Raw genomic sequence first — 13,015 nt, forward strand, 5'->3', positions numbered from 1 at the left:
AAATCAAGGACTACCAATAATTCTTTCATAGATTAAGAAGAAGCTAAAAACAATTTGCTTTCCAAATTCAGAAGGGCCATGTAAAAATAAAGAATTCAAACTATGAAGGAAAGATTCAGCTAGTAAACTTAGATACGGAGATAGATTTTGCATGGAAACTTGCTGGAATTAATTTTTAACCTCAATTTCAGTACACTGTTTTGCTCATTTGAAACAACAGGATGCCAGTTTTGACAGGGACATAAATTTAACAATAGAAAAAATGCACAGCCTTATCCTTCAGGGTGACCCACATATAGGCATTTGAATTGAGATGACTGAAAGATTACAGGAGCAGTAATCATTATTGATGAGCTGTTTTCTGCAAGAGATGATGGTAATTGAAAAAAAATCATACATTTGGGGAGATAAGTTGCTTATCTGTTGAACATGTGCTCCTTAACAAACAGCATACTGCTTTAAGATTGGGCAGGCAGAACAAAAAGGAGAGAGTGGAGGAGAGATTCAGTGAATTAATTTAAGGCAATTACCAGTGTGAAGTCAAACATTTATAATACAGGAAATTCAATAAGGTGCAATATACCTATGTAGTAATAGTCACTTTGTCTGAAATTTGTCATGTAGGTAACTAAAAATATAAGTACAAAAATACATGCAGTATGGTAAAATACACATAGAAGTATACTCTATGTACTAAAGGTAAACACCATTGTGAAGCTGAGGAAGCTTTTTCTTTAAACAGTGGTAAAACTTTAAAGTAACAATAGGAAAGGAAATGTGCAGCTTTTCACGCTATGTTTGTGACCCTTTAAAACAGCTGAAGTTTGGTAGAAATTTTTGGTAGCATTCATTTTGTAGATCTTTCAAAAAAGGTCAACATACTTATTTTGCTACTAAATGGGTACACATGTCCCCACAAAGTGACTACAGGTAGTCCTTGACTTATGACCACAATTGAGCCCAAATTTTCTGTTGCTAAGTGAGACATTTGTTAAGTGAGTTTTGCCCCATTTTACAACCTTTCTTGTCACAGTTGTTACATGAATCACTGCAGTTGTTAAGATAGCATGGCTGTTACGTGAATCTGGTTTTTCCATTGACTTTGCTTGTCAGAAGGCCACAAAAGGTGATCACATGACTTTGAGACACAGAGACCATCATAAATATGGGTCAGTTGCCAAGCGTCTGAATTTTGATCATGTGACCTTGGGATTGCTGCAATGGCCATAAGTAAGAGGTCACTTTTTTCATAGCTGTTGTAACTTTGAATAATCACTAAGTGAACTGTTGTAAGTCGAGGACTGCCTGTAGGAATGTTTGTGCAGTTTTGAAGACTTCTGAGATGGAAAAAATAGAAATGTGACTCTCAATCTCCTAACATTTGTCTGATTCTGTTTCACATTATATAGATACAATATACCAGCCACAATTATGATAAGGTGCTTATTATAAAAATGCCTTTAGATAACAGATTTAAATGTATTTTAAAGTAGTTTTTAAAATGTGTTTTATTATATTATTATAAATTGTAAATACGGTAATACATTATATTATTTTATAATATATATTATATTATATAATATATTATTTTGATATAGTGATATTTATACAATATTGACAAGAGATTATTAACACTCAAATGTTTAAATTACAGACCTTTAAAGCAGAAAAAATAAAGTTTATTTCAACATGTTTTTTAATTAATTCTATCATTACAAATTAAAGGCACCATCCACCCAGAAATCACCACCATTTCAATGTATGGGAACCACACAGGAACACAATGTGGCATATATTTCATTCATTTAAGTGAATCCCTATTTTGTGAACTATATAGCAGATTGTGGTCCTATTTCAGTACCAAAATGATAAAACACATTTTCTTTTTTTTCTTTTTTCTTTTTTTTTCATGATTAATATGGAGTTTATTTTTCAGATTTCTTTTTTTTCATATTTTTTTATTATTAAAAAAATTTAACATACATGAATCATAATATATAATATATAACAATATACACAATACAAACAATCAACAAGTGCTCCCCCACCCCTCGGGATCATTCCTGCTTCCAAAATCTTAAAGCTTCTTCTGATGGTGGTATCCCCCTTCCTCCAGAAAACACATATATTAGGAACTGTTTCCAGATTCCATTGAATTCATTTACTTTCATTATGCCCCTCCTTACTTTAATATTACAAGTCAATTTATCATTTATGGCAATATCCCATACTTCCTTATACCATTCTTCCAAACAATAATCACCTCATCTCCTTAAACACCATCTTCCACAATTTTTGCACAAATTTACAATCCCACCACATATGTAAATACGTTCCTTTTTCCCCACAACCTCTCCAACAGTTATCTGAATAGTGCTGATTCATATTGCTTAATCTAACCAGAGTTAAGTACCACCTCCATACCATTTTATAATAATTCTCTTTTATTCTTACTGACATATTTCTCAACACTCTTTGTTGCCAAATTCTGTCCCAACTCTGTTGCCCTATTTGTATCTTCAAATCGGTTTCCCATACCATCTTTCCTAAATTTTCCCTCTCCTCTTCCTCCAACAATATTTTATAAATTCCACTCATTAAGTCTTTTATCCCTTTATTTTCTTCCTTTACAGTTTCATTTTTTTCAATTAATTCCTCAAACCTCCTTAACTCTCTACATTCTCCATTTTCTCTTATCCAATTTTTAGTCCATTGTTCCACTTGGCTGTAATTTAACCAAGACAACCGTTTACCTCCTAGAACCTCTTCCAATTCCCCACGTAGAAAATAGAAAGCACATTTTCTATTCTGTGCTGACATATACTGAAACCTAATAGATGCCCTACTGAGTCCTTTGGCAAAAAACTAGTACTTGCATTTTTGTCCTTGAAATTCAATTAAGTCCTATGTTTGATAAAGTTGTTTGCTCTCCGTTGCAATTCAAATGTAAAGAAATTAAATATAAAACTGACAGTGCCTTGAATGCACTCAGTACAAAGTCATCATTTCTTCTGAAACTGAGTCAATATTGAGTCATTTTATTCTGGACTGCAATAGCAAGAGGATTATAGTAACAGAATAACAGAGTTGGAAGGGATCTTGGAGGTCTTTTAGTCTAACCTCCTGTTCAAACTGGAGTACCTATATTATTCCAAACAAATAGCTGTCCAATCTCTTCTTAAAAACCTCCAGTGCTGGAGCACCCATAATTTCTGGAAGCAAGTAATGACATACAGTCTATAAGAATTAGCTTAACAACTGAAGCATTCTTTCCAAACGTGTTTTACAGATGGATTTCAAATTCAGACATTCTGAACAATTGATTGTGATGGATGAAAATTACAGAACTTGCAGATACCAAGTCATATTTTCTATGCCTCAAAATAAAGGCTACATGGAGGAAATAATTATGATTTACACAGCAAATCCACATAGGATTTCATAATACCAAACTTGGGAAGGGAAGGAGAAAACTAAGATGTACATTATTAGTTGCAACATATCTAGCAATACCTAAAAGTATGTGAATTTTTTTTCACTGCAGAATGAGCCATTATTCCAGGCTAAGGATGGATGAATCAACAAAATAATTGTTAAGACATATTTTGTAAGAGACAGATTCTGCTCATGTTCAAATGACTGGAAAATATGTAATGTTGAAAGTGGTGAGTAGAGTGGCTTGCTTAGAATGGCTTGCTACTGGCAATTACTAATTACCATGGCATCTGTATTTGAACTTAGATTACAGGGATTTGCTTAGCTCTTATTATTTATTTGCCATTGTTTACAACTACCTGCATTTCTGTGACATACAAACTAATTTGGTTGCCACAATGTAAAACAAATGCTGACACTCAAAAAGAGTACAGAGAATAGCAACAAAGATGATTAGGGGATTGGAGGCTAAAACATAGAGGATGGTTGCTGGAACTGGGTATGTTTAGTTTAATTAAAAGAAAGACTAGGGTTGACGTGATAGTAGTATTCCAATATCTTAGGGGCTGCCACAAAGAAGAGAGGGCCAACTTATTCTCCAAAGCACCTGAAGGCAAAACAAGAAGAAATTGATGGAAACTTATCAAAGAGAGATCCAACCTAGAACTAAGGAGGAATTTCCTGACAGCTAGAACAATTTATCAGTGGAACAACTTGCCTCCAGAAGTTGTGGGTGCTCCAACAATGGAAGCTTTTAAGAAGATATTGGATAACCATTTGTCTGAAATGGTATAGGGCAGTGAGGGCTAACCTTTTCCGGAACAAGTGCCCAAAGCGTGTGTGGCCAAACCCCCAAAATGCAAGGCATGCACGGCCCCCGCACATGGACACATGCCCTTTCATGCACCCTGTCCCCATGCATGGGCCCCTGGGGCCCCCTGCACATACCCCGCCCCCACACATGCATGCGTACCCCCATATGCGCCCCATCCCCATGCATTTGTGCTTGTGACCCACACATGTCCCACCTCCCGTGCATGTGCACGCAGACCCCCACCCATGCGCATGCACCCCCCCACGTGACCTGCCCCCCACGCATGCGTGGAAGAAACCCAAAAACCAGCTGACCAGTGAGAGGCATGGATGTATGCTGAACTGGGGCGATGGCTCATGTGCCCACAGAGAGGGCGCTGTGTGCCATCTCTGGCATGCGTGCCATAGGTTCGCCATCATGGGTATAGGGTCTCCTGCTGAAGCGAGGGGTTGGACTCAAAGACCTCCAAGGTCTATTCTATTCTATTCTATTCTATTCTATTCTATTCTGTTCTATTCTATTCTATTCTATTCTATTCTATTCTATTCTATTCTATTCTATTCTATTCTATTCCATTCCATTCCATTCCATTCTATTCTATTCTATTCTATTCAACAAAACTTCTGTTATGCCCAGAATCAAATGTGGGAATCTCTATTCCAAGGGTGGCTATCATATATCTCTTTAATACCATCTAGTGCGCATCTGGATGCTTGCAATCAAAGCTCTACTCTTGCCTGCTAGGTTGCTCCATATAGCCGTAGAGACTTAAATAAGCCTTCATCCATTACTTTAAAGTTTCAGTGTTTTTATCCACACACCAGGGCATCCTGGATGTCATGTTTCTTCAGGCCTTCCTTCATCACTTTTCTCTGGAAAAGGCAAATACCAAGTCAAACTTATGCTCTCTCAGTCGAACTTATGCTCTCTCATATCCAATCTTTGGAAAAACCATGGAACTGGAGTTACTTCTTTGCTCCTATTCAAAACTTTACCATGTACTTTATGTCTTAAAAATAAAGGTATAGCTCAACCAAAGCTAGACAGCCAAGTCCTAATGTTTAAACTTGGTTGGATTGTCTAGTTTCCTTCTATCAGTGGCACCTTGCCATTCAAAATAAAAATGTGAAAAACAGACCATTCCTGTCACATTCCTGCACTATACTTATTAGTTTGCAGGTTTGTAAATAATATAATATTGTTACTAATACATGATGTAAAACATATTGCTTGCACATCAGTAATTGTTGGACACAAACTCTTGATTTTTTTAATGCACAGAAATATTCAAAATATAACTGGTAATAAGGTAATACATTCAAAAATATAATTATGTCAATCTACTACATCCTTTTTCTTAATGGATAGAATAACTATTAAAATTTACCTTTATTTTTTTCACTAGAAAAAAGTTTCATAAGAAGTGTATGTATCTCAGTGGTGGGTTGCTACCGGTTAGGCCCAGTTCTACAGAATAGGTAGTAACTTTAGGAAGTAGTTCTCCAAACCGGTAGTAACGGCAGCCAGGCCATGCCCCTGAACCGGTTCCCTGGTCCCTGCTTGCTCACCCACCTGAAGCTGACCGGAGCAAAGAAGCTTCTCAGCTGCCTGGCCGCAGGGTGTCGAAAAGTCCTTCAGCCGGTGAGAAGAAAGCTATGCATGTGCGAAGATGATGGCAGCAACCGGAGGTCTTTCCGGCGTTGTGCACCAGTGGCTGGGTGGAAAAGAAGCCTCTTGGCTTCCAAGTTCAGCAGCAGACTCAGTCCCTTCACACAGGGTCACTTTTCTCCGCGCCCAAGAAAGATCAAAAGATGTGGAACAGCCTTTAATGACAAAGTCACCTAAATGAGATAAAAGAAAGCAAACCACTGAGGGAAGGAGCCCACCAAAGCTGCTGGCATTGCAGCCGTCCCCCTTCCCCGCAGCTTGGAGCTCCAAGCAGAAGAGGTCCTCGGCTGTTGCGAAGAAGCAGCAACTCTGGGTGCGCCACGCCCGCTTCTTTCCCTTTGAGAGCCGCTTTACAAACAAGGTGCAAAGCGGCTCTCAAAGAGAACGAAGCGGGCGTGGCGCACCCAGAGCTGCCGCTTCTTCACAACAGCCAAGGATGGAAGAGTTCGCTCAGGAGCGACGCCAGCAAGGAAGGCGGCTAGGTTGGAGGGAGATGTAGCCCAAGCTCTCTGGGATGGGTAAACAAGTGTGGGGAGGCAAAGGAGAGCGGACTTGGCCTGCCACGTGTTATACCCCCCTACCAGCCTTTGCCCACGCCTCCGTGCCACCAGCGTCTCCCAAAGCCGCCCCCATTGGAGTCGCAACAGGGATGGGGGCAGCCCAATAAGCTGGGTGCCCCAAAATGGTGCGGAGGCGTGGGGGAAAGGCTGAGAGGGAGTGCAACACACGGGAGGCTCCCCGCAGTTCCTTGGCTCATCTGGGCTGCAGCTGAGTCCGCTGCCCTGAGCTGGCAGAGTGGATTGCTCTGGCTGCAACCACAAGAAAGGCCTGTCAGAGGTGAGAAAGGGCACTTTTCAGCCAGGAAGGGCAACGGAGGGAAAGCCAAGATGACAACCACCACCCCACATGTCCCGACCTGGATATGGGGCCGGAGTGTCAAAAATTTTTTTCAAAAAGTCCCAAAAATTTTAGCCACCTTTTCGGTGGGCATGGCTTGGGGGGGGTGTCATGTGACTGAGTGTGTGAGTGATGTCATGTTGGCCACGCCCAATCAGTCATGCCTCCCCACCTAGCCACACCCACTGAACCGGTAGTAAAAAAATTTAGAACCCACCACTGATCTATCTGTAACTGAATATTTCCAAAATCCTTACCAAATCACAATTACTGTGGCTAAAGGAGGAAGCAAAACTGTTTCATTGGTATAATACTTATTATATGTAGTACATATAATACTGTATATGTAGTACAGAACTTTCAGAATTCATGTTTTTTTAAAGCAAAGGAAGGAGATCATATAAAGCTGTGTTAGCCTTTATTATTATTTTTTCTAGACCACGTTTAATCATTCAATTCATCAGGAACTGAAGCAGAAACTCATCATTCTTGAGAAAAGCTAAAAAGTCAGAAGTGTAATTCATATAATAAATTATTACCATAGCAGACAGCATGCAAATAAATTTAAAATACAAAACATGGACTCCTTACTTCTTTAATTAAACTTTTGATCTGGATCTGCTTGCCTTTTGCATGTAAAAAAGAAAGCAGCTTGGGAACATTGCTTTGCTACATTCTTACAAAACTGTAATTAAAAGTTTAGAAGGAAATTACATATTCCAGATTTATCATAGTATTTTTTTATATAAACCTGTTACCATTTTAGAATGGAAAAAAATCTTCCAGAAAGAGCTATATTACACTCAAATTTGCAGCTTTCTGTGGAATTTATCATTATCATTAGATCTACTTCTAGCTAAGCTCTCCATTAATCAAGCTATTTGTGAAAAATACCTGTACATTTACCACACAGGTATAAGGCTATTAGATCTGGATTAGCATCCCTTATACTGCTGGCACTCAGCAAGAAGACAATATAGTTTTAAGTTATCTGTCTGTTCTTTTATCAAAATATATTGGTCTTATCAAAGCAAAGAGATTTCATAAAGCCATTCATTTGACAACCAGAAACCCAATCTCTTCAACTCTTGAAGGAGGGTGTAGGACAGCTTGCCATGGCTAATTCATCACAGCCAATTTGTTGCGGTACAACTTGCCATAGCCAACTTGCCGCGGGACAATTTGCCATGGAACAAGAGTTACACTAACATTAAATAAATGGTAGAATAGAATCATTAAAGAAAGGATGCCAAAGGAGGGACAGAATGAAATGTAAATGGCAAAAAGTAAAATATTTTAAAATTTATTTTAAATAAATTGAATTGTTGAATTATCCTGTACCAAGTTGTCCCACAGTGAGTTGGCCATGGTGAGTTGTCCCATTCCATGGAAGGACATCTTAAAAGCAAAAAACATACTATATAATGGAATTTAGTCAAATTGATTGTTTTTGTTATTTCTCTTAATTTTTTTTTTGTTGTTGTTATTTCTTCAGGAAGAAGATGGAGCTCGTGACAGCCGATTTAACTTTGGTGGCTATGGGATGGGTCACTGCCTACAAGTAAAAGATGGTACCGCAGTCAAAGCTACACCTCCCAATCCTCTACCACCTCCCATGCCAAAAGATTCAGATTCCATCAAAAAGAAATTTGTGGACCGTGCCAAAAGGATTGATACAATATCCCGAGCTGCCTTCCCACTTGCCTTTCTCATCTTCAACATATTTTACTGGATCACATACAAAATTATACGTCATGAGGATATTCACAAAAAATAAGTAACTCTTTGCAAGCTGGGTTTTCTAGCCAAAGTGACTTTCTTGTAAATAGTGAAGTGTCTTTTTTTTGTCCTTGGCACTGAAAGTTTGTTGTCTTGTGCTGCTAAACAAGTAATGGGGAACAATAACCATTGCACGAAATAAGTTACATTGATAAGATTGCAAAATGAAAAGGTAGTCTCTATGTGGTTCTTCCAGTATTCTTACCAAGATCACACACTCACAGGGCATATTTGTTCTGAGTTGTCAGTGTGTTTCAGCTCTACTTAAGGAATTCTTAAAAGCATCTGTCATGGGATTGTCTGTAATGGTTGCACTGCAGTAAGTTTTAAGAGGACCAAAATTTTTTCAGGGTAACATTGCTTTCCTTTAGGAAACAAGTATCTACACTACAAGCTACATTCCATTAATCTCTGTAGTTAGCCCAGAAGTCCCCTTGTCAATGGTAAATTATTTCTACTAAAAGGGCATGGGAAGAAGAGCCTTATACTTTATTAACTTTATGGGTGTACATTTTAATATTCTTGCTTTCTTAGAACTGAGGTTCAACTTGCATAGACTGTGATTAATTTCACTCCTTTCATCTACAGAAATGACTTGTGCTATGGATAATGTTCTTATTTTAAGATGGTGAACTTATTTCAATTTATTTTTTTTAAATTAACTACATACAGCATAAGGTGCCAAACCATACTTTACCTATCATAATTCTACACCATATTGTTGGTTAAGAATTTATGTCCAAGAGTAGTTCAGTTTAGCATTGAATTTCTATTACTGATCTCCTTGTAGTTGCGAGTTGATAACTCTGTAGGTAAACATGACTTGTTTACACACCTTGACTTTATATCTTTATTAAAAGAAACCCAGGTGGGTATCATTTTAAATATCATTAACTTACTAAAGAGTTTTAAACTGTACTGTGATTTTCATAACCTGTTAACCTTTTGGTGCCAGCGCTATGTGGTTTAAATCCATGCTATGTGTTTTAAAGTACATATGAAAACAATTTTAAAAAGCGAACAGAAAATGGAGGTATTTTTGTTTACCCAGGAAAAAAAACTGTAATATTTAAAACAAAGGAAACATTAAGATTTTACATTTGCTGTAAAAATTTATTACAGAAAAATTAATTATTCAATTTCAATAAAGTTAAGTGTAGAATTCATTTTTGTTCATTATTCTTTCCTACTATGGAGTCCCCAAATCAGGGATGGATTCTACTTATCTTTACTACTGGTTCGGAATGGGATCACCCTTTGATTGATTGATATGGAATACTTGTCTTGGAAACAAACTAGAGAAATTTAATACCACCCAAAGAATTTTAAAACAAAATGCATTTGTGATAGCAGGAGTATCCTATCTAGAGTGCAAAACTATGGATGTTAAGAATTTTTACTATTTCTTTATTGATACTTTTTCAGCTCAGGTATGTCAGGTATTGCCATTAATGGGCAAATACAAATTGGTAATCTTTCATTTGAAAACAGAAAAAGGATTCCCAGAACATGAAGAAAAAGAAATATCATTCTTCTGAGAAACCCAAGTACATAGCCCCTCTTGAGACAGCAGGCCTTTTAGGTAATCCTCTATTTACAGCCATTCATTTAACAACAGTTCAAAAATATGACAGCCCTGGAAAAAATGACCTGTACTTACACTTACAATTGTCACTCCATTCCTACATCATGTGGTCATAATTGTGGTTCTTGCCAACTGGCTCACATTAAAAACCAGTTATGGAATTCTGGAGTGACATGATCACCGTTTCCAGCAAAACAATTGTCATTGTAGAAGCTGGATTCACTTAACAACCACGTGATTTTCTTAATGATCACAGTAAAGTTGGTTGTAAAATTACATCTTAGTCTCCTTACAACCACAATGACTTACAACAGAAATACAATCCCAATTGTGGCTGTAAATCGAGGATTACCTATACTAAAAATGAAAGACCGATGGTGCAGCTAGCACCAGAATTCACTTGTGGGAAGCATCAGAGTTCACAGTGATACACAATAATGATCAGATACTCTTTGCCTAGAGAAAAGATTGAAACTCTTAGAATTCCTTAGTTAGCCTCCAGCTAGAAATTCCGGATTTTTTAGTTAAATCATACCCGGATGACATCAGGTTGGCAAGAGTGTTTGTACCCACCAATCTCTCTCAGTGATATAAATACTTAACTAAATGATCAGAAAATCAAAACTACAAAAATGCAGCTTCCGTGAATGTTGAGTTGTCCTCTCTTGAGGTATAATGTTTTTAAAAAGGAAATATGCATACCTTGCCTGAAAGTGCTGCATGCTGATATCTCCACTTGGGTACTCCTGTTAACAGTGCAGGTGCCATTCAGTAATACCTCTCTTCTCCTCCCCAAATCTGACCACATAAAATAGGACTGTGTGAAGAGTATTTCAGATGGCTTCCTCGGTTGATTTACTCGATGAATAGTGATTGTTGAAAATGCTTATGGGCTGCTGTTCAAGGAATAATATAAACTACACTAGTTTACCACTATTGTAAACAGAATCTTTAATTACAGATATTGGCAGTGTTTGTTTTTGTTAAAGGATAATGGAAGTGGGGTTTTTTTATATGTAGTATTTTAAGCAGGTATAAAAATGAAACACATCTCAACTGGAATGTATTAGTAGCAGTTCTATACATGATTCTTTGTACAGTATTTCATGTGCATAAAATAAGTAGAAAGTAATAAAGGAGTAGTGTTTGTTTTTTTAAAAAAGACAATAGCACCAATTTTTCACCACTCTAAGGAAATGTGAAATATTAGTCACAGCTATTAGACTTCATAGTTTGATTTTATTCCCTTTAGATTTTTCTTACCCTTCATTTTAAATGCAGGTCAAGTTTGTGAAAGAAAGCCTTCAGGCACATCATACCCACAACAAATTTCCCAGAATGCATCAGGCCTAGCTATCAAAGATATTAGAAATTTTTCTTTAAGTTGACAATATTTTTGACAAGGCTGATTAGTAAATTTTCAGTTTAGCTCAGTTGGATTTTTTTTTCCTGTACAGATAGTATTGATGCTCTTCATCCATTCTGAATCTGGTATCTCCTAAGTATGTTAGATCGACCACTATATTAATGCCAAACAAAAGACCATCATATTGGGGAAGACTGATCTAAAAGTTCTTGCTCATATCAGTAGATTCAGATAGTTTCATGATAAAGTTTTTTTTTAATAGAATGAATTGTTCAAAACTAATTTCTGAAAGAGAGCCAGTTTGGTGTAGTGGTTAAGGCACTGGGCTAGAGAACGGGATACTGTGAATTCTAATCCTGCTTTGGACACAAAGCCAGATGGGTGTCCTTGGGCCAGTCATTCTTTTTCAGTTTTAGGAATGAGGCAATGACAAACCACTTCCAGATGTTGCCAAAAAAAACTGCAGGGACTGATCCAGGTAGTTATCAGGAGTCAAAAATGACTTAAAGACACAAAAACAAAACAAAAAAAATGTGGAAAACCATGAAGTCCCAATTACAGCTTTGGGTTGCACTTGAGTTTTTCTATCATCTGCTGATCTCAAATCCAAGATAGTTTTGAATAGAGTAACGTGTTCTTTACTCACATCTCCATCAATCCATTTTAGTCTCTGAAATATGAGGAAAATAGGTTATGTAAAGAAAGGAAACAAGATGTTAGCAAGCTTGTAATGAGTTGTTGTATGAGGCAAAAGACAAAATGGAGCCCTGGCCACATGACAATAAACTTCATTTCTGGTAATAGTGCCATTCCTTCTTTATTGTTGGCAATGGAGCATTTCTTTCTATTGCACTGCAATACAACAAACCTTCTTAGGGAGCCCAAAAAAATGCCATCTAGCACATCTCTAAACCTAAACTCTGCAACCAACAGAAGCTGGATTGCTTATGGAGAAGAATTGCAATACTGTTATTATTGCTTCCAAGAAATAGATGCTCAAGATAACTACCTCACTTTACCTAATGTTAGAGTTGATTTAGAGTTACAAGCACCAGATAAAAGAAAAAAAACCCTATTCTCTAACTTCTCTCTGCCTTGAATTGAAACTTTTTAGAATAGAGGTCTCTTCTTAACTTCTTAACTACAGTATTTTCCGGCGTATAAGACGACTTTTTAACCCAGGAAAATCATCTCAAAAGTCGGGGGTCGTCTTATACGCCGGGTACCCGAATCTGAGTTGCTGGCGCTGACCAATGACACTTTGGGAGCGCCGGCAACATTGAGGGGAAGCTGTACTCCGAATTAGTTCCAACCTACAAGAGGTGCCACGCAGTGCGGGGCCCACGAGAAAGGAACGCGTCCCCACTCTACCCCGGAATTTGGGTCACCTTCCTTCCTTTCCCAGCAGTCCACGGTGAAAGCGGCGCCGCGGTCAACCGGGGCCAGTCCCTTGCACACCTGGCTCTGCGTC

At 37.8% G+C, this 13,015-nt stretch overlaps 1 protein-coding gene across 2 annotated transcripts in view; it reads left to right on the forward strand.

The window, feature by feature from the left end:
* The window catches only part of GLRA2 (glycine receptor alpha 2), a 281,710-nt gene extending 273,119 nt beyond the window's left edge, over positions 1 to 8,591 (forward strand). For both annotated transcript variants that reach the window (XM_070943572.1, XM_070943573.1), the window contains exon 9: positions 8,310 to 8,591. In XM_070943572.1, coding sequence (XP_070799673.1) covers positions 8,310 to 8,591 — 282 coding nt within the window. The remainder of the gene's footprint in view (positions 1 to 8,309) is intronic.
* Positions 8,592 to 13,015: the final 4,424 nt, after the last annotated feature.

This window comes from Pituophis catenifer, unplaced genomic scaffold (genome assembly GCF_029215685.1).
Source record: "Pituophis catenifer annectens isolate HBS135680 unplaced genomic scaffold, rPitCat1.0.hap2 SCAF_4, whole genome shotgun sequence".
NCBI classification, from domain to species: domain Eukaryota; kingdom Metazoa; phylum Chordata; class Lepidosauria; order Squamata; family Colubridae; genus Pituophis; species Pituophis catenifer.